General features: G+C 45.2%; 1 protein-coding gene across 1 annotated transcript; it reads right to left on the bottom strand.

Moving 5' to 3' along the window:
* Positions 1-275: 275 nt before the first annotated feature.
* Positions 276-27,793, bottom strand: bmper (BMP binding endothelial regulator). The gene is made up of 16 exons (XM_030395263.1): positions 27,038-27,793; positions 22,356-22,441; positions 11,358-11,457; positions 8,829-8,911; positions 8,248-8,338; positions 7,715-7,797; positions 6,978-7,077; positions 6,758-6,867; positions 6,506-6,640; positions 6,308-6,412; positions 3,648-3,693; positions 2,756-2,925; positions 2,377-2,578; positions 1,921-2,263; positions 1,633-1,763; positions 276-1,445 (listed from the first exon to the last, which is right to left on the bottom strand). The coding sequence occupies exons 1-16, from the start codon at positions 27,147-27,149 to the stop codon at positions 1,264-1,266; spliced, it is 2,079 nt and encodes a 692-aa protein (XP_030251123.1). The 5' UTR covers positions 27,150-27,793; the 3' UTR covers positions 276-1,263.

The following is a 27,793-nucleotide window of genomic DNA, read 5'->3' as shown; positions in this document are numbered from 1 at the left end:
TCTGCTAACTTGATCTCTCGAGAGGGAGTCTAACACAGTTTCACGGTGATTTAGACCATGGATTAAACTTACACTGGAATATCCCTTTAATTGAAGGGGATTAACTATGATCAGAGAAAAGTCCAACACATGAGCGTAATTTTGTTTTTCTATCTGGGCCAGATTAACAAATTAAAGTCGAGTTCTCTGCTCAGATGTAAAAGAACTCCTTATTTTCTTCTCCTTCAACAATATCAGATTAACACTGAAGAATAAGTCAAGACAGCAGTCAGGAATGAACTTCGATAAAAGATTATATTGCTGGTCTTAAATAATTATCGTCAAATGAAACATACGGTTAGATGAACACCTTCAGTTTTGATACGAACCACAACAACCTGTACACGGATGCGTAACACAATACAGTACTTTTTCCCTGCGATGGTGCAACAACTGAGTCACATTTGGGCATTTTTCTCTTCAAACAGTAACACAAAAGTACACAACAAATACATAAATAGCTTTTTGTTTCCCTTTAAAATCATTTGTAACGCAATTAGATTCATGATTCTGGCTCTTGCTACGACGTGTCATTTGACCGATATATAAATTAACAACATCAACAACAAAATAATAATATTAATATTAATAATAATAATTAGAACAATAATAATATAAAAGCTGTCTGTCTTTCATATAAATCTGGCTAGCTTACAGTATGAACTGATGGAACTGAGATCACGAGGGCAGTTTGATGAGATGCATCAGTGTCTCTGCTCTGAATCTCCTTATTCCACAAGCAGATGCTCAGTTTCTCACTTATAGAGTGTTTGTGAGAGAAACGTGGGCGCCATGTTGGCTCAAACTGGAGTCCACCGGCCCAGATTGTTTCCTGAGGGGGTCCATGGCGGCGTGGAGAAACGTCCCTCGTTGAAATCTGGGAAATTGGGGCCCCTGAGTGTTTTTTCTTGGGAGTTCAGTTCTTCTTCTGCAAGACTGAGAGTAGCGCCTCTGGTGGTCGTGACTGGCATTGTGACGGTACGTGTTGTTACAGAAATAGTCAGAAGCTGAGTGTCTCTTCGGTCCATCACCGTAGTTTCTGTCTGTAACGTCACTGCAACCCCTCCATGCGAAGATATGGACCCTGAGTACCTCGTCGCATCTGCTCTGTCGACTTCTGAGTCCTCCCAAACATCTTCTCGCCTCGTTTGGCCCCCGTGTTTGTGATCCTATAAATGACCTTCCCGAACCTGCCCCGCCCCCCTCCCTCCTGGGTCACAAGGGTCACCGGCCCGGGCAGGATATGGGCTTGATGCAGCGTCCCTGGAACAGCACCAGGTTGGCGGGGCAGTGGCAGCCGGCCACGCAGGGCTTGTGGCACGGTCCAATTTCGTTCCAGTTATCGCAGGTTTTGGTGCAGCCCGGTCCGCAGGTGTCGTACACGGCGCCGTGTTTACACTGGGTGGCTGGAGGGAGGGTAAAAAAAAAAGGTGAAGGTTACAAAATAAGCCAATAATTTGTCAAATATGGGCAGAATTCGAAGGTAGCTCGGACAGCAACCAACATCTGCTCCTCTCTCCTCGCCACTCTTGACTGTAGCTTAGCTAGTTACCTCTAATTTGCTCAGTTAGCCTTGAAGCTAATGTCACTCACCCATACAAGCGGCGTCGGGCCTCCAGAGGACGGGCACTCCCTCCCTCTCGCAGGCTCGGCTGTAGGCGATGAAGGACTCACAGTAGCAGTTTTTATGGACCGGACACTCACACATGTCCGTCACACACGACCTACAGAAAGCAGGAGGACAGAAGATAAGATATATCAGACTGTGTCATCTATTCTGGCTGTTCTTCGCTTTCTTGAGGTGATAATTTGGGGTACAGACTTCAGTTTGGAGGTGAGGTTAGGAGTAGAAAAGCATAATTTATGCAGCTGTTCTCTAACCTGTAAAATGGGGCGAAATCGACCACACGGTGGCCCTTCTGAAACTCCCACGACTTCAACTTCTGGCACTCCCGGTGGGCGCGGAACTTGACTTTGACGCTGCCGGGACACAGGAAGGACGTCGGCCGTCGAGGTGGATGCTGCTGGGAGCAAACCTCGTTTCCCTCGACTCGCCACGACTCTGCAAACTCGTCCACGTCGAACTTGAAATGGCCGTCACCTCCCATTGTGTCGTCGCGCTTGTGGCCGTTGTAGTTGCCACAGAGGCCGCAGAGGCGTCCACGCAGGTGGGGAGCGGCCACGACCTCCACAAAACTGTCACCATCCCACGTGATCTCCAGACCTGGAGGACAAAGGATGTTAGCGTTTGATGGTTACTGTCTACCCAACAAACCAAACAGAGGTAAGAACATTTTCTCAGTTCCTGGCCTCCTCAAAAGAGATTCATGTGCTGACCTGCGATTGTGGTGAGTTTGAGCAGGTATCCGTCCAGGTCGATGTGCACCCCGGGGCCGTGGTAGGGCAGGGCGATCCGGGTGCCGTTCCTCCGGACCGTCAGGTGCTGGTGGAGGCTGAGGATCAAACCTCCGAGCCTGATCTCAACCGACTGGGTCCACGAGAAGGAACGAGTTCGCCTGGCGTCGTTCTTCACCAACACCTAGGAAAGAAAGAGAAAATACAGGTCAAACTAACTGATTTAAACGGAAATTTAAGAATAAGAACTTGGAGCAGAATCTAGCAGTTTCTCCCAGATTAATCTTTCTAACAAATGAACAGAGATGAAGATGAAGCATTTCCTTAAAATGCTGTAAAATGTCCCGAGCTTCAGTCCTACCATGAAGCTGGAGTCTGGGCTGTTGATGTTGATGTTATTTCCTGGTCCTCCAGCGGGGGCGCCGCCACAGTCACGAGTCAGTACGTACTGACATGTTCCCTGAAAGTTAAAGGTCCTGCCGTCGAAGGTGTTGTAGTGCGGGTCGCCAAAGACTGTGCACACACCTGGTTCTGCAGAGGAACAAAGGCAAAGAGGGAATGAAGACTGAGAACGACCAAAAGACTCAAGAAATAACTCAGGGGAAAAAATGTTGGAACTTAGACGGCTCAGAATAGCAGCGGTGGGAAACGACTTGTTTCTGTCGTCCCAGGATATCAAAGAGAGAAACCAAAATTCAGAGTTTTAAAAAGGAAACATGATGATGTCTGACAGCCAGCAGCAGAAGGATATTTTTTTATGATCAATGGGGAAATATGAGGCACTAATCCGACTTGTCTAAATAGATATTTATTCTCACTTGTGGTAAATCGTCGGCTTCACCAGCTGAGCTCAACTCTGCTTTTGGAGGAAGTGAGGTTTATGGAGCCTTTGTAGTCCTGGAATGGTGCGTTTACAGCCACTTTTGTTGACTTTTGCTGCAGGTCGCAGCCAGAAACCAAAGTAAAATGACCCGAAAACAAACCACAGTCTGGACTGGAGTTCATGGGAAATGCTCAGCAGAAGCTGGAGGCCGTACTGAAGGATGATTTATAGATTTTTACTAAAACTTCCTGAAAATCTCTCAATGAAAATAATCAATAACTAGTTCCAATTTTAACTGCTAACAGATGTTCATAAATATATTTATTTAGACTTGTTAGAGTCTCAACTTCAAGGTTTTTCTTTTGTTATTTAAGGATGAGTGAATTCCCTAAAAACAGGAAGCTGGGTGGTTTGAGAAGGACTTACTCACTTTCAGTGCAGACTGGACAGCAGCCGGTCCTGTTCAGGATCTTATTCTGCAGGAGACAAAAAAAAAGCAGAGACGCAGAAGAGTTAGAGCGATCTCAGAGGGATCACACACATCTAGAAAGGACGGCAGAGCGTCTGAACATCACGAGTGATAAACGGAAAAACAGAAAGTCTTTGACAGAATGCAGACCGACAGCGAAGCGGGTCGAAAACAGAAGAAACAACTGTGATTCTAGATTATTAAGATGCAAACAGAAACAGAATTGACAGCAAAAACTCTCGTACAATTCTCTGACATGCGGTGTTACAGTGTATACGTATTTGCACTAAATTGTTTTATCCTCCAGGTTTGTTTTAGGTTTGTTTTACTGATGGAAACAACCTGTGACATGAAACAAAACACACTTTTCCAGAGTTTTCCAGCAGCAGCAACAATTAAAAATGACAACAATTCAAAATGACAGTTAAGAGCTGAAAGGCGACCAGATTCTTTTAAGAGAAACACTCAACAAAATGCCACATTTTTCCACCTTTGCTTGGCAGGAACAAAGGTAACGACTGTTGTTCACGCCGTCATTCAGACGGAGAAGAACGTAGAGTGAATTTAGAAAAGAAAGAACGAAGGAGAAGTTCCCATTTTGACAAGTTCAAAGTCAAACCAGGACGACCACAAAGATACTGATACTCCAACTTCAACCGCTGAACTCTGTCTGTGTAACAGGAAACTGTGTGTGTGTGTTTGTGTGTGTGTGTGTGTGTGTGTGTGTGTGTGTGTGTGTGTGTGTGTGTGTGTGTGTGTGTGTGTGTGTGTGTGTGTGTGTACAGTATGTTTCAGCTTCCATCAGAGGTGCAGATCAGAGGACTCTTTCACACACTTAGTTTTTGTTGCCTCAGGGAAGCCCTTCATTCGCGCAAACACACACTTTTTTCCGCTGTCTCTCTCTCACACACACACACACACACACACACACACACACACACACACTCTACACTCATCTGTCATCACATACAGACGTTCTCCGTACTCTCAATACACACTCCAGAGTCCTAACCTCTGCACAAAGGGCAGTCTCTCTTTGAAGAGGGCTGCCTTTTGACAAACTGAGGACACACAGAAGCGCACACACACACACACACACACACACACACACACGGTGACAGAGATTGGTTTTCAGGGGCCTAAATATAGGGAACCTCTTCTTTGCTGTCACTCAAACGTCACACAGACAAAAGGCTGTTCGGAGACACACTGTCTACAAAGCTACACACACACACACACTCTGCCGACCTGTCGCTGACCGCAGCATGACGGCATGGGAGAGTGTGTACGTGTGTGTGTGTGTTTTGAGGCTGGAGGTGGGCTGTAGTGACCTCTGTGAGAGACTTACACTCATGATAACTTGGGACAGGTGTGTGAGTTTGTATGTTACCTCGACACATCGATACAGAGGAATCACAGTTTTTAAAATGTTTATTATGAAACGTGCAGCAGGTGAGTGTGTGTGTGTGTGTGTGTATGTGTATGTGTGTGTGTGTGTGTGTGTGTGTGAGAATCCAAATGCCGCCTGAAAGTTTCAGTTTTTTCTAGGAGCGGTCAGATACACAACACGTCCATCGTGCAAGCAGTTAAATAGTAAATAGTTAAAGATCAGAAAGCTAATTGGAAAAATGAAAAGCAGTGAGGAAATGGAATTGAAAAAGGAAGTTGCCCTTTTAATTTAATTTGTGAATGGAGTTATGTTCCGTTTGTCTCTTTGTTTATGTATGAATTCATTCGAGGCATCGCAGTAGTTACATGTTGCCGTCCGTTTAAAAATGTTTTTTCATCTGAGCCTTCAGGTCCCATCACTCCTCAACACAGCAGGTCTCTTATTGAGACAGAAGTGTATTTAAAGGCACCAGAACACTGAACACACTCGACCTTTAAGCTGTTGTTAAATACTTCTAAACACCTAAATCAACCCCAACATGAGTGAAACTGTGTCTCTTCACCGGAGACCACCTACATCTGACCACAAACAACAGGTGAGGGCTTGTTGTAACCGCTGGAAGCGTGTGAACTTGGACTTGCGCCGACGCCGCCTTTGACTGCGTGAACCGCCAGCGGCCGGCGGTATGCGAGGAATCCACTCCATCACCCGCCGGCCGACAGACGACCCCCGAGCGACCTCTGCGACAGGTGAACGCAGCACAAACCTTCCTCCTGCCAGCAAGTTCCCAGAGCATCTGACAGCCACCGCCACGCTTCAGCGAGCCGGAACATCGCTAATGTGCTAAACGGGGCGACTTTCTTTTGTAGAGGAGACGGAAAATGACGAGTTCAACACCGGCTGCGTGTCCTTTAGCAAGACACCGACCCCCTGCGGGGAAAGTCCATCTGTCTAGCAAACACTCTGCTCTCTAGGTGAGACGGTTGAATTTGACTGAAATCCTTCTGTGACAGCCGCATCACCCGTAAATCAGAGGAGCGTCGCTGCTATGAGACGTCACGCATGTGGCGTGTAAATGACGCAGTTAGTCACGGGCTGTAAAGTGTAGAAGTGTCAGACGGAAGAGACGGAGAGAGGAAAACAGATAAAGTGACAGACAACTGCGATAGCACGAGGAAAACCCTGCTGACAGGGAGGAAGCTGGTGATTGGCTGGCGGGCCCGTCACTCACCGAGGGGCAGCTGGTGATTGGTACACAGTGTTTGGGCCGACACTCGATGTTTCCTTTAACGCAGGCGCAGAGAGTGCAGTTCACCGACGACCACATGTCTCCTTCCTGCAGGACGGAAACACAGCAGGGTCAGAATACAACAGACGGAGGCACATCCAACCATCATCCATCCTCCCAGCATCCTCTCTGCTCTCTCACCCTGTAGATCTTGTTCCGGACTCTGCAGTACTTCACCTCCTCCACCTTCACGTAGGACAGACAGTCTTCGCAGCACTGGTCGCCTTGGCAGCTCCCCGGCCGAGAGCACCGCTTGTTACACACCACTGTGGAATCCTGGGAAGGAGAAAGACCCCCAGTGGCAAACAATTTATTGTTATGAATCGAGTCTTAGAATAAACGTTAGGCTCTTCATGCTGTTGTGATCGTGGTGTTTGACATCCAGGCCGGTACCTTGCAGGTGCAGGTGGTGCAGTTGTTGTGTATGAAGCAGGTGCCGTTCTCGTAAACTTCACTGTGGAACAGACAGCTTCCTAACAAGAGGTCGAACACCTTCCTCTGACCTGCAGGAGGAGGAGAGAGTCAAACATCATCAGTGCTTTTACACCTGCAGAGAGTTTTACATCAACCTCCACACAGGTAACAGGTCAGAAAGGTGATCAGCGGTCTTTACCGAGACATCTGGGACAGCACTGTCCAGGAGGGGTGTGGCTGAGGTGGGCGGGGCATGAGAGGACAGGACACACCTCCCTCATGCAGAGAGTCCGGCCTCCCTGAAACAACAACATACGAATAAAATGTGAAAAGATATTCAACATTAATTAGCAGTAGTGACATCTCTTCATGGATGACCCAAGTTTGGAAGTTTTGTTTGAGTGGCTGGTTTATTTTTGGGAAGCTTGTTTATGTTGTTTACGTGGAAATCTACATGAATAAAAGAAACTGCACTGATGTTTACTGACCTCACATTAATTAATTTAACTTTAAACTGCATATTTTCCACCTAAAGAAGTTATTATAATTCAGGTTTTATCCACATCAAACACCTGGATGAAAAAATAAAATAAAATAAAATGTAATTTAGATTCAGAAACAACAATTTTGCAGTCCGTCTGCCAGGATTAAGGTGCGTGGACTCAAAATAAAACATAGTATAGTCCTATCCCACCTGTGTATGTGTGTGTGTGTGTTAACAGGTCTGCAGGTCGGCCCGACAAGGTGAGAGCACGTTAATGCTGTAATGTGTTTATGGACGTACCTGTAGGTTTGTTTGTGTAGCGGGTGAGGAGGTGAGAGGAGGGAGGAGGGGGAATTCATCAGGTGGAGGATGTTGTTGTAACCAAATGTTAGTGACTCCCCCGAGATCGCGTGTGTGTGTGTGTGTGTGTGTGTGTGTGTGTGTGGACTCACAGTACAGGTGCACTTGATGCAGGGTTTTCCCTCCGGACTGAACTCCTCCTTCTCTTTGTACAGACGACCCTCGAAGATGCAGCCTGCAGGAGGACAAAGTTTGACTGAGTTTGTATTTTGTTCCAAACATGCGTCAGTGATTAGAAAAACATATTTTCAAAGTGGCTGATGCACAAATTCTGGTTTGAAGTGTCTAAAGTTTGAATGCAACACGTTTCATTTGTTTTTGTCGTTTGTTTCGTATTTTAAAATGATTTCTCTCCCTGTCTGTTCCTCTGAAAGTGATTAATGTCTTAATGGTTATTAAAAAACACTAAAATACACAAAGTTATGACTCAAGACTCGATGAGAGAATGACCTCAAAATATCTTCTGTCCACACACTCTTTACAAACATTAAAATAAGTATTTGATTGTCATAAAAAATCGAAAAGCTTTCACAGATTTTGAGCTGAAACAACATGTTATTGTCCTGCTCAGATGTAGCTGACAGCTTGGAGACCCACAGATAATAAGGACTGGTTCTGGACTCACTGGGGCAGGTGGGGCAGCACTTCTTCGGGTGGATTTTGGGGTTCTTGCAGTGGACGACACACTGGACCTCCGCCTCGGTGATCACACCTTCCTGCCACAAGCAGCCAGCACAATCACTTCTTTAGTTTCAGCATTTAAAGACTTTTTCCACCTCTCATCCGTCCTCCATGCTTTCCATCCTTTCATTTTGTTTCTTCATGTCCACATTTATTTCCTTCTTGCCTTTTTACTTTCTTCCATCTCTCATTTCTCCTTCTGTTTTTCTTGTCAACCTTTCTTTTTCATTTGTTTCCTTCCTTGCCTCCATTTTATTCCACACAGCCTCCTTCTTTCCTTCCCTGCATCTCCTTACTCGTTTCTTACTTCCCTGTCTCTTTCCTCCCTCTCGCCTTTTGTCCATCCTTCTTTCCTTGCTTTCTTTCACCTCCTACACCTTCGCTCGCCTCCTTCTCTCGTCCTGAATCTCCATCTTCCTTTTAACAACATGTTTGTGTTGTTTCAGGTCTGAGGTCAGAGGTTCCCACAGGATGTCTGAGCTGAAACAACACACTGTCTGCTAACACACACACACACACACACACCTGGCAGCGTCTGGTCACGCACGGTTTGGTGGAGCTGGTCCAGGACACGGAGCTGTTATAAGATCGTCCATCCAACATGCAACCTGACAAAGAGACAGAGAGAGACAATAAAGACTGTTCAGACAAAGAATTCATCTCAATTTTTTTAAGATTTTGAACATTATTAACTTTCTTTCAACCAAAATGTCAAAAAACTTCATCAACCTGAAAACTAATATTCAGTAAAAGCTGTTTTGTTTTTTTCTGTTTAGTATTTTTCTGTTTTAGACTTTAGTATTAGTCCACAATAACATTTAACTAACCTGGAATTTATAGAAAAGGATGCATTATATTTCAAAACAGTGCATCATCAATTGCAGCATCTTTTGTTCAATCTGCAGACTGTTAATAACATTTACGTATTATCTGCTTGTTCTTTGATACGGTAAAAACATGAGCAATCATCCAGCAGACACGGAGCAACATTAGCCTCAGTTAGATTCACGTCTCTGGCCACTTCATGAACATGACGTCCAAAATTCATTCTAATTCGTCTCTTTAGCTGCTTAAAGTTCAAATTCTGTAAGAATTGTCTCACTGCTTGGGGCAGCATATCACAAGAGAAGCTAACTGCTGCTAACTGTGTTCTGGCACGACTGTAGCTACTGTTAGCTTGTTAGCTGTGCAGCTAGCTGGAGTGGATTTGGATGGCTGGAAAAAAGAGGTTTTCATGCCTGGAGCTAGCTGGTTAGCATGCTAACATCAGTAGATATCTCGACAACACAACACACAGACGCTGGTTTTTCCAGCAGGGACAACGTCAAAAAAGTAAATCAGATGTACAATCAAAACTATGAGCTGGAAGATGCTAAAACTCCCTGTAGAGCTGGTGATAATTATCATTAAGTTGATTAAATGATTAACTAGTTTTTGGACCCATTGTTGCTATAGAAACAGTGATCAGTGATGTGAAGCACCACCAGGCCTCAGCTGAACTTCTCTGGGAGGTTTTTATAGGAAAAGTCCAGACAAAACATTTTCCTTTCAAAGCCCTAAAAAATGTACATTCAGCCCGTGAAGCTCTGTGAGGATTTAAACCGGGTCAGAACTGAAGAAGTGAAGGATTTTTTTGATCATCGAGTCCGTCAGTGTGTGTTTGGGTGTAACAGCTGCTCGGTAACTCCACACGCCAGCGACCGCGTCCACTCAGCACTAAATGAATAGCCTATTCATTTCATGGCATTTTACAGTAAGTGGTCCTCAGATCAATGTTTAAACTTTCCATAAAATGAAACCCGATCACAGACATTGATCTGCTTTTCCTCGCTGTGAAACAAAACCCCTCCGTGGAGCATCTCAGAGGAGGAAACAGATCAGACGAGATGCTGGTGAGTCCCGTCAGAGACTCAGATCCTGGATTCAGTCGACGCAGATTGATACGACACAACACGTCTTCATTCCTCTGGTTCACAAACTGGTCAATTAAAGCAGCTTTAAAGTAAATTGCTCCTAATAAACTGACCCAGTCTGCCTGTCAGTCTCTTTTAATTGTGTGTATGATTTCATGAAAAGTTTGAAAACAGCGATATGAGATGTTGGAGTCGGGCTGTTCTCCAAAGCAAAGACGGCACAGGGGCCCTAAACTTTAGTGACGGTGGCCGCGAGTCGACCGCACAATAGAAAACTAACACGGGTTTCCGTGGAGACGAGGGGCTTCCCACGTCCAGGTCCAGCTCGTTCCACTTCTCTTAACGAAGTGCTGCGTCGTAAAATAAAAAGAAACGGCGGACCGCAAAACAAAAGGGCCGCGCCCCTGCTGACAGCTGGGAGGTAGGAGTGTGTGTCTGAGTGTGTGTGTGTGTGTGTGTGTGTGTGTGTGTTCATATATTTCTTTAAAACAACTTAATAAGCTCAGAAGCAGCAGGGAGATCTTCTAAAGCGAGCACAGCTGCAGCGGTTAATCGACCAGTTGACGGCTATTAAATTAATCGGCAAGCATTCGGAGAAAGTTCCTACATGAAACTTCTCACAACCAGGTCTGTGCATCATCTCTAGCAGCCGGGTCGTGATTCCTGAAAATACACATCGCTGTTGAGTTTTTTCCTAATGCATATTTCTGCCATCTTCTTCCTCTGTTCTCAGTCGCAGAGGCAAAGATGTAAACCTGCATGTGAGGCAGCGAACAGAGCCGACGTGAGGAGAGGATGAGGATGTAAGAGATGAAGATACACCGAATGAGGAGGAGGAGGAGTTTCTGACTCATAAAAGCGTGTGTGTGTGTGTGTGTGTGTGTGTGTGTGTGTGTGTGTGTGAGAGAGAGAGAGAGAGAGGGAGAATGCCTATATGTGAGGTTAATAATATATCTTTACTCCCACAGGTCATATTTAGTCCTGGCTGCTTCGGCACTGTACATAAAGTGGTTCCTGAAGGGTGTGTGTGTTTGTGTGTGTGTGTTAAATGTTCAAGTTCAATCTTTTCAGAATAAGAGCACAGTAAGAGCGAGAAAATCATCTACAAATATGAAGATTTTGATGTAGTTTCCCGTCTCACCTTTGCACCTCTCGCAGCAGGCGCCGGTCTGTTTCACCACCAGAGCGCAGTCCTCCGTCACCAGCGGACATTTCTCCTGTTTGCAGTCGGCCTTCCCGTCCTGCAGCGCGGACAGAGAGAAGAGGAGTTAGTGTCGAGTTCTCCGGTGAAATGTACGCTGACACTGCTGCCTGTCAGTGTGTCACTCTGTAAAAGTGACGGGGAGGAAGCCAAGAAGCTTTTGAATTCACTCAATCATAGTAAACAAGTCAATTCATTGTTATACTTTTTGAATACGCTCGTTAATAATTACAGAAGCGTATTGCATTCACTTGAATTATTTTTTTTTTTTCAGTTTTTCTGAGTAATTTATTTTTTGGTGTGTTTTTCGGAGTAATTTTTTTTTATGGTGTGTTTTTCTGTGTAATTATTTTTCTGATTTTCTGAATAAAACTTTTTCTGAGTTTAGAGAGCATTTGAAACAACAGCCCATATTCATTCCTTTATTGAGAGCTCGATGGAAACAGTTTCGAAACGAGTTCGAAGTATCGCGATGATTCAAAAAAGAAAATTACTCCGAAAAACAGTAAAATAATTATTCAGAAAAACAGGAAAAAAAATTGTCAGAAAAACCGAAAAAATTATTTAAAAAAATAAATAAATAAATAAATAAATTACTCAGAAACACCTGAGGTTTTTATTTTTAGGATGCTGCAGGTAAGACTGTAAGTTTCTTGCATCAGGAAAAAGTTGATTTGATTAATACATTTTCAAGAGTTTAAACATTTACAAACACTGCTAATCTAATCAGGACTGTGCGGCTGTGGAATTATAATAAAGCCAAGAATAAACCTCTGTTTTTATCCCTTTAATGGTCATTATATCTATTAATAATAAGTGTGTAATACAATATACTGTAATACCGTGAAACCATGAAATATATATAAAGATTAGACAAAATTCTTGGTAGGATTTAGAGTTTTTAAAGTGTATCGTGGCCCCCAAAAAATCGCCCCAAACTACATTGAAATGTTTCCACGACAGCAGTTTCCTCCTGATCCCTCTCCTCAGCGCTATCATTTCTCAACCACAGGTCTGAAGTCTGCAGCTCGTGTTTCTCTCAGAAGAGAAAGTTGAGAGAAGAGAAGTGACCCAATCGTTCACAGTTTAGCTGTGAATTTTCACACCAACTCAACGATCCTCCCGTCACCTCTCGCGAACACTGCGCTCTGTATCCGTCATCACCACTAACTGCACCGTGGGACTGGACCAGAATCAGCGCTCGTTTAATCCGCTCCACTTTCACACCCCCGGCTTTTATTGCTGATTTTGTCCACACGCTGCGAGTGTGTGTGTGTGTGTTTTATTTTACACACTGTGAGGGTTTATAAAGTGGAGGCTGGCGGCTCTCATGGGCCTGTGGCACTGCGGCAGGCGGCTCTAACGAGGACGGATCAAAGGAGGGCGAAAATAAATCGGGGTGGTTTAATATAGCAGCAGCGCTCCAGCTAAACCCCAACCACACTGAGGACAGATGAAGTCATGACAGCAAGGGAGGAGGAGGAGGAGGAGGAGGAGGAGGGACGGAGATGGAAAGAGAAAGTAAAATAAGCAAGAAGGAAAAGAAATCAGATAAAGTAGAAAATCTCCGTCGGCTGCATCCAGAAACTTTCTGAGAAGTTTCATCTGCGTCGAGCCGAATGACACTTTGAACGTGAACCAGTCGTCTCAGTCCAGTTGTGGGATTTGTAACCTCATTAGATCCTAAATCTCTTCTACACTTGTGGGATTAAACAGCCGCAGGATCATCTGACCGCAAGGCCCATCCATCTCACTCCTGTTATAAATAAAAAAGAGCCGAGGCATCCAGACCACAGAGGTGAGAGTCGGGTCAGCTGAGCAGAACTGCACAGAACAGAACAGGAAGAGGCTGCACGGTGTAGAGATCCAGGTTCAGGGAGGAGGGCAACATGTGCCTCACAGCTCCAACGATCAGCCGATTAATCGATTAGTTAGCTGCTACTTTGATAATGTTTGGGTTGTGGGCGAGACATCAAACAGTGATTGGTATTTTCACCATTTTCTGACATTTTAAAGTCAAAACAGCTGATCAGTAACAGAAGAAAGTAACAAATCAATTGATTATAGTCGAGAACCGACAGCACGACATGTGGACGGAAAGATGGACGTCGGACAACTGATAGACGCCCAAAAAAGAGTGAAACGAGCACAAGAACCGAAAACGAATGCACTGAAGGTCCTGACTTTGTAGTTCCTGAGGTTTAAAGGACCATACCGGTGTTTTTTAAAGTTTCTTACCTACAAATCAGTTTAAGACTTTTACTCAAGTCCTTTTCACATATTACGTAAGTAAGTAATTAAGAACATGAGGTCAGCTTTACACAATCATGTCTCAGTAATGCAGTTTTACACGTTAATGATTTGTGAAATCTCTATTGCGTTACCTCATAATGATGACATAATGGAAGTGAACACACACTGTGATGTCTGTGATGTTTAGTGACACAACTCAAGCTGAAGATTCACATATTAACGTATCTGATCGTTGTACCCTGCTCTCCTCTGTCGTACTATCTCCTTACATCTGTACTGACTAAATGTGAGGCGTATTATACTTGTTTTCCTGTTCAAATGTTGTGTGACGGAGGATGTCGTTTACTGTGCAGGTTGTAAAAGCCAGCTGCGGCAACGTGATTGTGATTTTGGCCTATAGCAGTAAAACTGATTTGATTTTCACAACTTAAGAGAAATTCATAGAAACCAACTGTTGAAGTCTGTAGAAACAGACGCAGCGCTGTTCGCAGAAAAAAGGGTCACACTGCTGTGAAGTACATGTGATTTGTGTTAAAAGGGGGAAAAAAAACACCAGAATGATCCTTTAAAAAAGAGCCGTGGATGATTTGGTCACCAAGGTCACATCCTCTCTCTCTCCGTCCTGTTATCCATTAACACAAAGTGTTCGTACATGTGACCTTCACCTCCCTCCCTCCCTCCCTCCTCACTCTCACCCTTCTTGTCTCAGGGTCAAAGGTCACAGAGGGTCACCACGCCTTATAAACACTCGACATACCGACGCGGCACTGAGGCTGGTCGACGGGACGGCTGTCTGTCGCTGAGGGTGACGACCCTCCACAACACACACACACACACACACTTCTGAGCATACCGACGCTTAACCCACTCTGTGTGTGTGTGTGTGTGTGTGTGTGTGTCAGAGAAAGAGAAAGTGTGTGTGTGACTGTGTCCAGAGGCTACTGTACGAAGACGACTTACACTGAACATATTTGCATTTTCGACCAAAACAACCAAAAAATACTCCAAAACTCAATTAGAACTTTGCAGAATTATCTGTCAGCACTTCCTGTTAGCAGTGAACCTGTGGATGTTCAGACAACTATCACTGGATCACTGTGAGGTGAAGAAAACTTAAAAACGTGAGTTTTCTAAGGCAAGTTCTGCAAATGTGAGGAGCGTCTTTTTTGAGGATTTCCAGGCGGATTCATGGAGTCGTCCTCTCCTCCTCCTGATGATATAAAGTCCTCCTCTCCTCCTCCTGATGATATAAAGTCCTCCTCTCCTCCTCCTGATGATATAAAGTCCTCCTCTCCTCCTCCTGATGATATAAAGTCCTCCTCTCCTCCTCCTGATGATATAAAGTCATCCTCTCCTCCTCCTTATGATATAAAGTCCTCCTCTCCTCCTCCTGATGATATAAAGTCCTCCTCTCCTCCTCCTGATGATATAAAGTCCTCCTCTCCTCCTGATGATATAAAGTCCTCCTCTCCTCCTGATGATATAAAGTCCTCCTCTCCTCCTCCTGATGATATAAAGTCCTCCTCTCCTCCTGATGATATAAGTCCTCCTCTCCTCCTCCTGATGATATAAAGTCCTCCTCTCCTCCTGATGATATAAAGTCCTCCTCTCCTCCTCCTGATGATATAAAGTCCTCCTCTCCTCCTCCTGATGATATAAAGTCCTCCTCTCCTCCTGATGATATAAAGTCCTCCTCTCCTCCTCCTGATGATATAAAGTCCTCCTCTCCTCCTGATGATATAAAGTCCTCCTCTCCTCCTCCTGATGATATAAAGTCCTCCTCTCCTCCTGATGATATAAAGTCCTCCTCTCCTCCTCCTGATGATATAAAGTCAGGTGAAGTGTCGTAGTCTACAAATCATTTCTGGAGCTTCACAGTAAATCAGAGTTGCAGCATTCTGCTAAACAACTGAAGTAGCTTGAGACTTGATTTAAAACGGAAAAAAATAAATGAAATACTTGATTTAAACTTTGCAGAATTAGTTGTTAACACTTCCTGTTTGCAGTAAACCTGTGGATGTTCGGACAACTATCACTGGATCACTGTGATACTGAAGAAAACTTAAAAACGTGAGTTTTCTAAGGCAAGTTCTGCACATGTGAGGAGACACTTCTTTGAGTCATCCTCTCCTCCTTCCAAAAGTCAGCTGAAGTTTTAACGTGACAGTGACGAGGACACGTGGAGTTCATGAGTTCAGTGATGTTAAAGTCGCTGCATCTCTGAAGTCACAGCGACACGAGGTCGAGACGAAAATAGTCTTAAATCAGATTGTATCCGCAGTATTTTTAAATCCAATCAGTCCAATTCAATCATTTCTAACGTCATTAGTGAAGGTTAACGTCGCCCGCCATAATTCCAGCTGATGACCAGTTTCATGAGCTTTAACCGCTCAGCGTACGCTTGTGGGTTTTTTTTTTTCCTGCTTTCCAAGTAACCAGTAATCCACAGGAAATAAAGTGTTTCATAAAGAAAATATCCAAATCACATCAGTTACGTGCAGATAATGAAAGTCATCATGTGACTGCAGCGATTAATCTCGACTGGAAATGAGAAATTAGGAAGTGATTCCGGAGGCTGGGAGGAAAAAAAGATCTTTCTAAAATCTTTCTGTGTTCATCAGGAGGATGAAACATAAAACCTGAGGTTCAGATCTGATACGGACATTTGTTTCTTTACGGTTCTGTGGTGCCGCGAGTCGGAACCAGGTCATCTTTTTAACAACTACAAATTAAAGAAAGTCAAATTCTGGCTCATGTGATGTCATTTTTTATTGATTAGGTGGGATTTGACTGATGCTCACAGATATTCTACACAAGTGTTGAACTTTTTAAATCCAGAATAAAAGACAAAGTTAATTCAGATTCAGAGGAGACAATAATTACTCATATTGATCTTTAGGGGCAGTAATTACATGCTGACCAGGAGCTTTAGTGATCAATTTAACATCTTATCAGCATCATTTCCTCATTTATGTGACACTTGGCTGTTCTGCCACTAGGAGGCGACAGTGCTCATTATTTCTCCTCGTCAGTGATTTCTTTTTTTCCTCCCATCATCCATCACTTTCTCTTCTTCCCTTTCCATTAAATATCACCTACATCTCCTCAGCTCCTTCTCATCCTCTCACACTCAGTTTCATCACCGTCTCCGGTGTTTCAGAGCGTTTTACTCGCCTCCCTCTTCTTCTTTTCATGCTTTCTCTCTCCGTCCTGTGAAGGATTGATAGATGGGTCCGGGTTCTGTCAGCACAGGAGAGGAACACTCGACTTAAAGGCCCCTTTAAAGCCCTCGGACGTCGACCCCTCCCCTCTTTGCCACTGCGACCTTTCACCTTTCACCCTCTCTCCAAAACAAACAGGTCACGACCCCCCGCCGGAGAGCAGGAGCCACGGTAGCTTAGGGACGAGACGGGAGGAGAAAGACGCCGATGGGAACCAGTTTTTTCCCCAAAACTGTCTCAATGAGTCGTCTTTTCTGTAATAACGTCGCCCCCAGCTGGTCGGAGCGGAAGACGAAACGCAGCGTGAAGGTCGATCTGTTGACTTTACTTTGAGCAGGACGGCTGCAAATACAGTTTGACTGAACATAAAATATATTTCAGCCTCTTGAAGTCCAGTTTTCAAATTTAATAACCCCTCAAGTTGCTTTAAAGTTCACCAACATGCTTCCACACTCTCTGACGTATCATCTGATGTTTCCCCGGAGTTACACCGACGAGCGACCAGACGAAACGCCTCGTTACCTCGAATCAACTTGTGGATTTCTTTGGGTTTGAGCATCGTTGGAAATATTTGGCATAATGTAAGTACAGTAACGAACAAAATATAAGAAAGGTGGAGCTGTTCTGTTGAGAAATCTCCAAAGTTTGGGAAAGTTTGGGATCTCTGCTCACATGTGGGTTTGAACAAAGTTGGGCTGGGTTTGACTGACGGCAACAAAGAACCTGTGTCGTCTCACGTGTCCCGGCTAAAAAGCTGGACTTGAACACACCGCAAAGACTACAGCTGATGGCCAACTGCGTGAGAGGAGATGCCTCTCTGTACCAGCGGGTGGCGATAGTCTGTGTTGATGTCTCCGGCGAGGAGGCGGTGGTGAAAACGAAGGACACGACAGGCTTCGAGAGGCTTTCACTTTCCTTTTCTGTTTCTTTTATCGTGCACTGATTCATCGAGCTGAGCAGTGAAACAGAGGGATTTCTCTGCCACCAATTCTACACACTCAGTATTCTGAAAAGCCACCGACAAGATCTGACAAAGGTCAAAACGATGCGGGACGCAACGCAACAACAGACACTCAAATTAAAGCAATGTAAGAAGAAGTGAAAGTTAGCTCCTCACATTCACAAAGCTGGAACGAGAGAAAATATTTTGAATATTTGTTAGATGAATTATGATAAACCAAAAAGCCACAAGTCCTCATAAAAACTTCTCCTCTTCTCTCCTGAATTCCTGCATAACACTTTCATAAAATGTAGTTTTTGTGGCTTTTTGTTTTCTCTCATTAAAACTCTTCTGGCACTGAAGTCACATTCATGTTTAGTTCAGCTCATTATATTCCTGGGTTTGTTCACTGAGGCCGTTTCACCTTTACTCTCCTCGACTGACGCCGTCCTGCCTTTCACCTCCGTCTCTTGTTTCTTCTTCACGTCTTTCCTTTCAGTCTGCAGCAGAAATAAACCTCTATTCTTCTTCTTTTATCTGAGTTTTGCTTTTATTTTGAAACACAGGCGAAACGTCATTAAAGTTGACAGACTGTTATTTTCCGTGTCGTATGCGTTAGGAAACAGACCGGCGTAGATTAGATCAGAGCTGATGTGATGTCAGGTGATGTCAGGTGTTATCAGGTAAACCCCGCCCCCTCCGCTATTGATCAGCTACTGTTTGCGTTGGGACACCGACAGGAAACGACCTCTGACCTTCCTCTCAGATCGATCAGCAGATAGCGAGTGTAAAACTCCTCCGTGTGCGGCTCGTCTGGAATGTTTGTTTGATTGATTAACAGGCTGCTGTCGCCTCCGACCTCTGAGCTCCTTCTCTGATGGACGCTGCTTGAAACGTTAAGAAATAAAGAAACTGAAACTTGTTCTGATATTAAAGTTATTTTAAATCACAGAAAGATGACAGCAGCTGATTGAACGTGTGAACACGACGCTGACAGCCTCGTTAGTGCAACCGGCAATTCAGACGCGACTGATTCAAACAGATTCCAACACATTTTTATGCAAATCGGGGTCTGAAAAACAAAGTCAGAACACCGGCCACGTCAGTAAACAAATGTGAAAGGACAAATTGAGTTCAAGGATCACAAAGAGCAAGATAATTTGACACGTAGTCAAGCTCGTGTACCCGCTTCAAATTTGCTGCATGCTAACACTTTAGCTTCGCAGCTACCGTGAAGATTTCAGCTTAAAAAAATTACTTATTTTCAAATCATTTGAGGATTTTGGGGGTTCTGGACACTGATTACGCTGTACAGAACCAGTTTATTCAGTTATTCAGCAGAATCAGCTCCAGAAATATTTTTGTGGATGACGAAACTTCACCTGACTTTCCATCAGCGTGGAGGGAGGAGATGATGACAGAGTTTTTTACATTTTTGGTGACCCACTCCTTTAACATTTAGCTTGATTCACCTGTGTATGTTGTTACTATTGGGGCAAGTTTGGAGCAGTTTTAGCTCAGGTGCTAACGATATTATTTGCGACTTCTCCAGCATGTTTGATATTTTGGATTTGTTGTCTTTGCGTGAGATCAGAATAACAATTCCAGGTCAAGTCTGCTGATGCAAGACGTCCCAAACAGACTCCAGCTTTTGACAGACATTTATAGAGAGAGAAAATCTGAGTCTGCAACAAGTGATGGAGTGAAAAAAAAAGAAGAGGGCGAGTGGAGGAGGACGAGCCGATGAGAGAGTGGAAAAAGACACGGAGATGAACAGACAGATTGGACGAGGGAGCGATGGAGAGCGTGACGGAGATGGACCGACTCCCTCCGAGATAACAGATCGTCATGGCGACCGGCCTGTCAGTCAGTCTGTCAACCACATCCACTCCTGGCCCCATTACAGCGCTCGGCCTCACCCCGACTCACACAATGGCCCTTCTGTGTGTGTCTGTGTGTGTTTCTGTGTGTGTGTTCATACCCACAGAGCCATTAGCAGGTACTCTGACCGACTGGAGAGCAAAACCCCACCCGCCCCTCCTCCACCCTCCATCCCTTCATGTATGAGTGACACTGGAGCCCTGATGGCTCCCCAACCCCCTAAAGACAGGCCGGCGACACAGAGAGTCCCGTCTTCTGGGGGTTGGTGGAGGAAGTGGAAGTGTAGGAAGTGAAAAACGCTTTTTTTCTGTGTGCTAACGGCGAAGTTTAACCTGATTTTAACCTGGATGTTATCGAGAATCAGAACCTTTTTCCTCAGAAACGTCGCCAGAGTAAACAAGATTACGCTGCAAATCAGCTGCTGGAGCTCGAGGAGATAAACTCAAACTAATATTATTAACGGTAAACAGTCCAACTCTCTTCTGGTTTCTGCGTAATTTAAACCTTTAGCTGTTATTTAAAAGTCCAAGCTATCGTCAGTGACTCAAGCTTTTCTCATTTTTCGGCACAGTGATAAGTGATTGATTGAAACAAGCTGCTAAAATCTTTGTAAAGTGCAGATTTAAATGCTGATATGTGTGTTAGACGAACAGAAGTGTTGTAGAAACCTTCAATAATTCAACATTTGCAGTTTTTGTTCCTTGACTTTGTTGAGAAGTGAAACTGGAAACTGATATCTGACTGATATGTTTGTGCTGCAAGTAACAATAAGTAAAAAGCATCGTGCATCTGGGGTTTAAAAAGTTTTTAGGAGAAAAACAAAGACCAAATTCAACACAGATTGAACCCTGAATGTATGTTAAGTTTATGAGTGTGTGTGTGTGTGTGTGTGTGTGTGTGTGTGTAAGGGGGGGGGGGGGTTAAAGTAGAGATGAAAGGCCGGCCATTGCCTGCTGATGACTGATAGCATTCAGCAGGGCTTTGGCTGATGTCTGCCTGATAACACAGAGGACGGCTCAGTCAGACCGTGGGCCTCGCAGCAGCCAATCAGAAGCCAGCAGAGCGGATATAAGGTTGGATGTAACGAAGGTCGTATTTGCCACGAATCGGTATAAATACATGGAAACAAGTACATGGAGTCCCGTACAGTAATTCCAAATAAAAGCCGATCCAACCGTTGAACCACATCACCAGACTCCCTTTACAAATCGCACAATTTTGAGGGTTGAGCTGCGTGAGGAGAAACTTAAAACACTTTGTGAAACAGCAAATACAGATTATAAATAACCTAAGCTCTCTTCTAAATTCGGCATTAAATACAAAACATGAAGTTGTTTGTTTCCTTGTAAAAAGAAGACAATGTCTTAAGCCACTTTTTTGTCACGTGTGGAGAATTGGCCCCAGACTCCTTTAGAAAATCCTACGATTTTAAGAGTTGTTGAGTTGGTAGAAACTTTATAGTCATTGGGAAACACCGTCTCCACAAATTCTTAATTCTTTGGGCCTTCTTGTTAATTCGGCAAATGTTATAAAAAACATCACGTCTGTTTGTTCCAGTGATGTAGGTGTTTATTTGCATACAGAGCTGAGAAGTGAGCTCACGAGTGGAAACTCAAGACGCATGTCAGGATGCCTGTTAACGCCAGGTGTGAACTGACGGACTCAGATTAGACTAATGAGTGAAGATAGCGAGCGTCTGAGCCGTCCTGACAGCGCTTTATCTCACTCGCCAATTAGAAACAGGCATTTTCCGTGGACGTGTTATAGAAAGAATATGTTAAGGATGCAACAAACACACACACACACACACACACAACTTGCAGCCCTCAAGTTCACACCCGTGTGCCTCCTGCAGGGCGAACTCTGGTCATGTGACGCCTTTTTAAAAACACCCAGAAGCTCTCATTCAGCCGATGTGGAGGCAGTGACACAGAAAAGCCTCGCTGCTCCGTTCTCATCCCCTAAAACAAAGACCTCTACAGCGGTAACAGGAGGGGGGTGGAGGGGTGGTGCGGGGGTCAGGGGTCAAAGAGCACATGTTCCAGGAAAGAGTCGTCCCCGAACGTTTTGTAGGCTGGTTTTAATAGTCGGGCCGAGCCAAGACAGCGTGACGACAGGCATGTCTGTTAAAACAAACAATCCCCACTTCATGTTTCACTGCAAAGTTTGTTGTAAATCCTCCAGAAAACTGTTAAGAGTGGCATCATGAAGTGCTTCCCTGCACTCGCAAATCACTTAAACCGTTAAAAAAAACCTCCACCACAAAGAAACCACCACATGTTTTATCCACGGTATTATTTTTAGCAGAAAAGGTTCAACTAAAGTGGTCAAATGCATCAAATCAAACACTCCAACACTTCTCGTCTCAGCTTGCATTTCAAAGTCCTGTCGCAGTCTTACAAGTCTTTCCCAACCTCTCCGATAAGAAACGCAGCACACGGCTCGATAATCAGCTCGACAAATATCACTATCAGCGCTTAAGGAGGTCGTTTTTATCCTATCGACCTGAGTGGAAAACCTGAAACAGCGATTACAACGCTAAGGTGCGAAGAGCAAACAGGGCGGGTGGGCGGGCAGTCGTACAAATGTCACGGTGAAAAAACTGCAAAAAGATCAGACGGCGCCAGAACCAGAACAACTTACCAGACAGACGCAGGTGATGCAGGGGTTGTCGGTGATGTTGGGGATGTGCAGGACTTCTCCTTCGTTGTCGCAGCTGGCCGGGGTACCTGTGAAGGACGGCGGGAAGGTGACACAGGTGAGATGAGAACGTCAAACAAGCTCGTGTTAAATAAACTGTGAACAAAAACAAAGCAGGTGACTCATGAGCAGACGTAGATTAAACCGCTCACGTTAGCGATGAACACAGCGGCAGATATCTCTCTGAAGAGGCGGTGGAGGAGACCAAAAACAGAGCTAATAGAGGGTGATTTACGGATTCAGGGCACTGACGACTACAAACAACTGATGCTCGACGGCAACAAGCTGCACATGAACACACCGCGAAGACTACAGCTGACAGCTGACTAGCTTACCGTCAATCAAAGCAGCTTCTAGCACATTTTCACATCACGCTCGCTCACTTGAGAATGTGCAGAGGATTCTACTAGCTCAGTTGGCTGAAAAGTCACCGGAAAGGACCGACCAGTACCAACAGACGACTGTAGGACTGGTGAGTCCGGCCCTGAGAGTGATAATATGTCAGTGATGTGTTTACAGATTGTTCTGCTGCCCCCAAGTGGCCAAAAAATAAATTATTGCTGCTTTGACTTCTTGTTTTTTGGGTTTTCCTTCGCCCTGATTTTGAAGCTGTCCAGCCAGCAACAAACAGACGACCAGGTCATTATATTACAGCTACACCTGATTGTTCATCCAACATTAATAAGCTAATATTGACCCTAGTCATATTTTCAAAGGTGCGTTCAGGGCCAGCATGTTCTGAGCAGGTTCTACTTTGAGTCCGGTTTGTCCGTCCGGGTCAAAGCTGTGTCATTTAATCTGAGGTCTTAAAAAAACGCGAGCGAGTCGGTTTGTTACGAGAGCAAATGTAATCCGAACCAACTGCAGGAAACGACCCCAAACACAAGGGTTTATGGGTAGAAGCAGACAGATGTCAACATGGCACGGCCGGTAGTTTCTCCTGCAGTAGAACAGGAGCGAGGTTCCGGTCCGATGCTCCGCTGTGTGTTCATGTGCCGGCTCTGTTTTGACTCTCTGAAAAAGAACAACTTCCTTCCCAGGAGGAACCGGCAGCCGTGTAAACCCCTCCGCCCATCTCTGAGCGCTCTGAGTGTCAAACTACTTCCTGTTTCTGGTCATATATCCTCCAGCTGATCTTATCTCTGCTTCGGATCGTCTGTTGTGATGATGCAGTTTCTCCCTCGGGGGGAACGTTTGAGAGTTATCTCATCAAAACAGCGTAAACCTTCGACACCGCACGGCGATGAAGGATTTCTCATCGACACAAATTGAAAGATTGAGACATTTCTGAGCAACATTTGTTCAGACTTTTATCACCGAGTCTTCTGTGACCTCTGACCCTCGACCTGCTGACCGCTTGGTTTGTTGACATGTTGATAGTGTCTTTCCTGAACAAGCGCACTGTGACAGCTGGAGTTATTCAGTGTGTGATTGTGGGCTGATTCTCTCGTTAGCATGTCCAGCTAACAAACTTTCCACCAAGTCTTACGCACATTTTTAACTAATTCATGAAGCTAACAATATCCTAATCTTAAGATGTAATGTCATCAGTTAACATTCCTGCAAACTCAGATGTGTCAGTGGTTGATATTTGTTCCACACGTACACCTGTGGACATTTCCAGATGTTTTCATGGCATAAAAAGTGTGTTTTTTTAAGTCGGACGATCTCCAGCTGCGATCGTGGCGACGAAATTATGTATGTTGCGCCAAATTGTGATGTTTTCCAAACCCTAACCAAGTGGTTTTTGTGCGCCAACCTAATAAAACTCAACCTAAACAAACGTAAAGTTGCAACATAAAGAAATGTTCCGTTTAACCGACGTGAAGCAGCAGAGAAAACACATTCTCGGCTCGGAGCTGAAAGAGTTTTAATGTTTGATCTCCTTTAAAAACAGAACGTCTGACGTTTAACTCTTAAAATCAATCTATAAATTAGCAATGAATGAGACTCGGAGCTGAATAGACTCCAACTTGTAACTGGATCTAAAATGGAAGCGACTCTCAGAGTCAGACGGAGCGACCTCTAACCCAGGAGAGGTCACAGAGTCCCCCTGCTGTCCTTGAGCTCCGGCTCCCTGTTAATGACTCTCCGCCGCTCATTCTGTCCTCTTCACCTCCTTCCAGCTTCCAGCAGCTTCAGGTTGTGTTTGACTTTGATTACAATATAAGTTTGAAGTGTTTTTGCATGCAGAGGAGGATCTGTGTGGATGGACACGAGGTGAACACAGCAGCTGACAAACAGAAGAGGAAGGTATTTTGTCGGACTGAAGACGAGGCCCCAGAGACCTCCTCCCTCCTCCTCCTCCTCCTCCTCCTCCTCCTCCTCCTTCCCCGCCCTCACCCCCCACCACTTACAGCCCTGCCAGTTTAATTACACTCGAAGGCTGTAAATTTTACAGTGGTGGTGGAGTCGGCAGGGTTCGTCTGCTCTGCCAGAATCCACAGGCCAGTCTGTCGGCTGAACTCAGAGACAAGACGGCACGACTCGCTGCCAGGAGGATCCATTGTTGTCCAGTTTATTCAAATTCAGTCCATTACAGCCCCGATTCAAACTCTGCTCAGGTCTTCAACTCGGTGCCGTTTGACTCCCGGCTTCAAAAGAACGGAGCTGATTTCAACACCTTTTTATCCAACATCCAATCAAACATTTAAATCTGCAAGATCCAAATTTTTAGACAGCAGACATCTAAATACGCCTGAGTCTTTTAATCAAGATTCATCAATTATTTCAAGAGAAATACATGAAAAATGTGGGGAACGGCCTCGACCGGCGATGTTAAAGAAAGTTAGAAAACATTCCTGCATCCGCAATAAAAGTTAACAGGGTCTGTTCTGTGCCGAGACCCGTCGTCCGTCTGAGTTACGTGGGAATCTGTTCAGTAGTTTTTGTTGAATCCTGCTCACAAACCAACAACCGGACACTCTAAAGTAACTTTTATTCAGGGTTTCCTCACGTCAGCAGCCCCTTTTTAACTTTAAAGAAGTCAAAGATGAGTTTGTAAAGTGGATCTCAAACTCTGGAGAGAAACAGCAGACGGTTCTGACGAGCAACAAGCGTCCTGGAGCAGATTTAATCCAGTAACTCTGTAGAAGCCGACAGGATGACCTCTGTACCCGCTGCTCCACCTGCTGCAGGACACATTCAACCCGCTCCACTGTAAGAACTCAAACCGCCCAGAACCCTCGGGTCCTGTGGTCGAGCAGACAATAGACGGGATGATACTGTGCATATTTGGGATGCCAGGTGGAGGAATCTGATCTGCTGCCTGGGATCAGAACGGAGCAGCGTCCTCCAGCTGATACACAGAGCTGCTCCACTGCTCCATGTCAAACAGATACACGTGTCCGGCTGCCGAGAACCCATCTGGACCAGGTTTGGTTCCCCCCCACCCCACCCACCCTCCATCTGATTCTCATCTCTGTGTTTGCTTCAGGAGCAGAGATAAGAGCCAGGAGAGGGGGAAACCCTGATGATCTGACAGGATTCTTATCAGCGGCGGAGCGGATGTGCGTAAAAGTGATTCCTGTCGTCATGTTGAGGTCTGTGTTAATGTTTGAAAAGCTGGATCAGCTTCAGCAAAGATGTCTTCTCCTATTTGTGGATGAAAACCCGAAACTAAACAAAGAACCACAATCAAACCTGGTGCCCAGCAGAGGAGCGAGGTCAGCCGGGAGTCCCCGGCAGCACTCGGCTGCTGATAAGACGCACAAAGCGCGCTACACCACCACATCCACCTTTCATTCACTCGGTTTCTTTTATGCTCCGCGGCGCTGGAGGGCAAACAAACGATATCCTATGATGCAATGCGGCTGTCAAAAGGAGGAGCGGGCCCGGGGAGGCAGCGCGTCCAGCCCGGGGAGAGAGAGAAGCCAGAGGAGCTGCAGAACCAGAGCTGGTTATAGAAAGTGATTTACACGTTTACAGCCTGCTTTTAACTCAAAAAGTGGGTTAATTATAACTTCTGGTGGCGCAAACAACAATTTGAGTAAAAGATCACTTCTAATTTTACGCAGAGCTTTCATCCTAAAGATCTAAATCCGCGCGTAATCCCCCGAAAGTTGGATATAAATTACTTTGGTATTGACTCATGTCATCGTGATTTATGTCGGAGCAGAAAAAAAAAATACCTTCAAGCTTCTGCTGCAGATAACAAGCTGGATTTTGTGGTGGTATTTCTCTCCAGAGCAGAACTCCTGAGGAGGAGGAGGAGGAGGAGGGAGACCGAGGAGTTTTGCGCAGCGGATAACCCGGGTTAAACCCAAGACCGGGTCTAGTTTCATCATCCAGCACCAGAATCAAGATGAGGACGCTTTAAAGAAAATCAGCAAACTCGCCAACTCTTCAGACGTTTGATGGGAAACACATAAAAGGTGAAGCTGTGAGGAGCGTTTTTACGCGCTCTGTTGATTCCTCCCTTCCTGGTGATCACGCACCAAACTAAAGGCTTCACGCATTCTTCAGCTGACCACCGCGTTACCGCTTTGATTCAAGAACAGACTGAAGGACGCGCGGAGACGCTGCAGACTAAATAACCGTGTGTGGGGGGGGAGTTTGGGTAGATTTTTACGCACGGTGGGTGTTTGTGATGTGTCATTATGAAGCCGTGTGATCTTTAATCTTACCTGAAATTAGCGGAGAGCAGGACAGAGGCGTTTGGACCAGCAGGAAAAAGCAGAAGACAAACCTACAGGTGGACCAGGAGGAGGAAGGGTTCAAGCAGCGCAGCAACATCATCGAGCTGTTTTTTTGTTTTTTTTGAGTTTGGTGAAAGAAAAGAAATATAAAAAATCAATCCAGAAAATCAAGATCCACGTTCAGACTTCTCTTTTATTCCAGCCGGGAGGGAGAGAGAGAGAAACCTCCGGGTGTCAGTCTGCGCTGCGCTCAGCCGGACGCGCGGAGATCACACCGACATTAAAATGACAAAGACGCGCCGACCGGCAGGAGACAGCGCGGCTGCTCATGTCATGCGCGGAGAACACGAGTCCAGAGATGGACTAAAAACATTTTCAGTCCCACTAAAACAAACTAAAAATCCTGCAGATGTGGGAGATCCTGAGAGGAGCGGAGTGTTTAAAAAGGTTCTCCGGCACTCAAACCCAAAAAGTGTCCAAACACGCACGGCTGACACGCGGACTCTGACTCCCCCTGAAGATCCGCGACGCGTCTCAGTCGGAGTCCGTTTGGCACATGGATGCTCGCTGCCGACTGTCCGGGACGGAGGAGTGAACTCCAGCCTCTCTCTCTCTCTCTTTCTGTGTGAGCAGTGTGCAGATCGACCTGCCTCTCCTCCTCCTCCTCCTCCTCCTCCTCCTCCTCGGGTATTAAAGCGGACCTCTGGTGTCGGAGCGCACCACAGAGCCAGAAAGTCCTGCCTC

This window comes from Sparus aurata, chromosome 17 (genome assembly GCF_900880675.1).
Source record: "Sparus aurata chromosome 17, fSpaAur1.1, whole genome shotgun sequence".
Classification (NCBI taxonomy): Eukaryota; Metazoa; Chordata; class Actinopteri; order Spariformes; family Sparidae; genus Sparus; species Sparus aurata.
Note: the sequence above shows the minus strand (reverse complement) of the source record. Positions and strands in the feature narration are given on the sequence as shown.

Coding starts and splice junctions, on each gene's coding strand:
- bmper (XM_030395263.1), bottom strand. CDS start 27,149: ATGATGTTGCTGCGCTGCTTGAACCCTTCCTCCTCCTGGTCCACCTGT. Junction 6,413..6,505: donor TCCGGAACAAGATCTACAGG/GTGAGAGAGCAG, acceptor TCCGTCCTGCAG/GAAGGAGACATGTGGTCGTC. Junction 1,446..1,632: donor GCCCGACGCCGCTTGTATGG/GTGAGTGACATT, acceptor CCCTCCCTCCAG/CCACCCAGTGTAAACACGGC.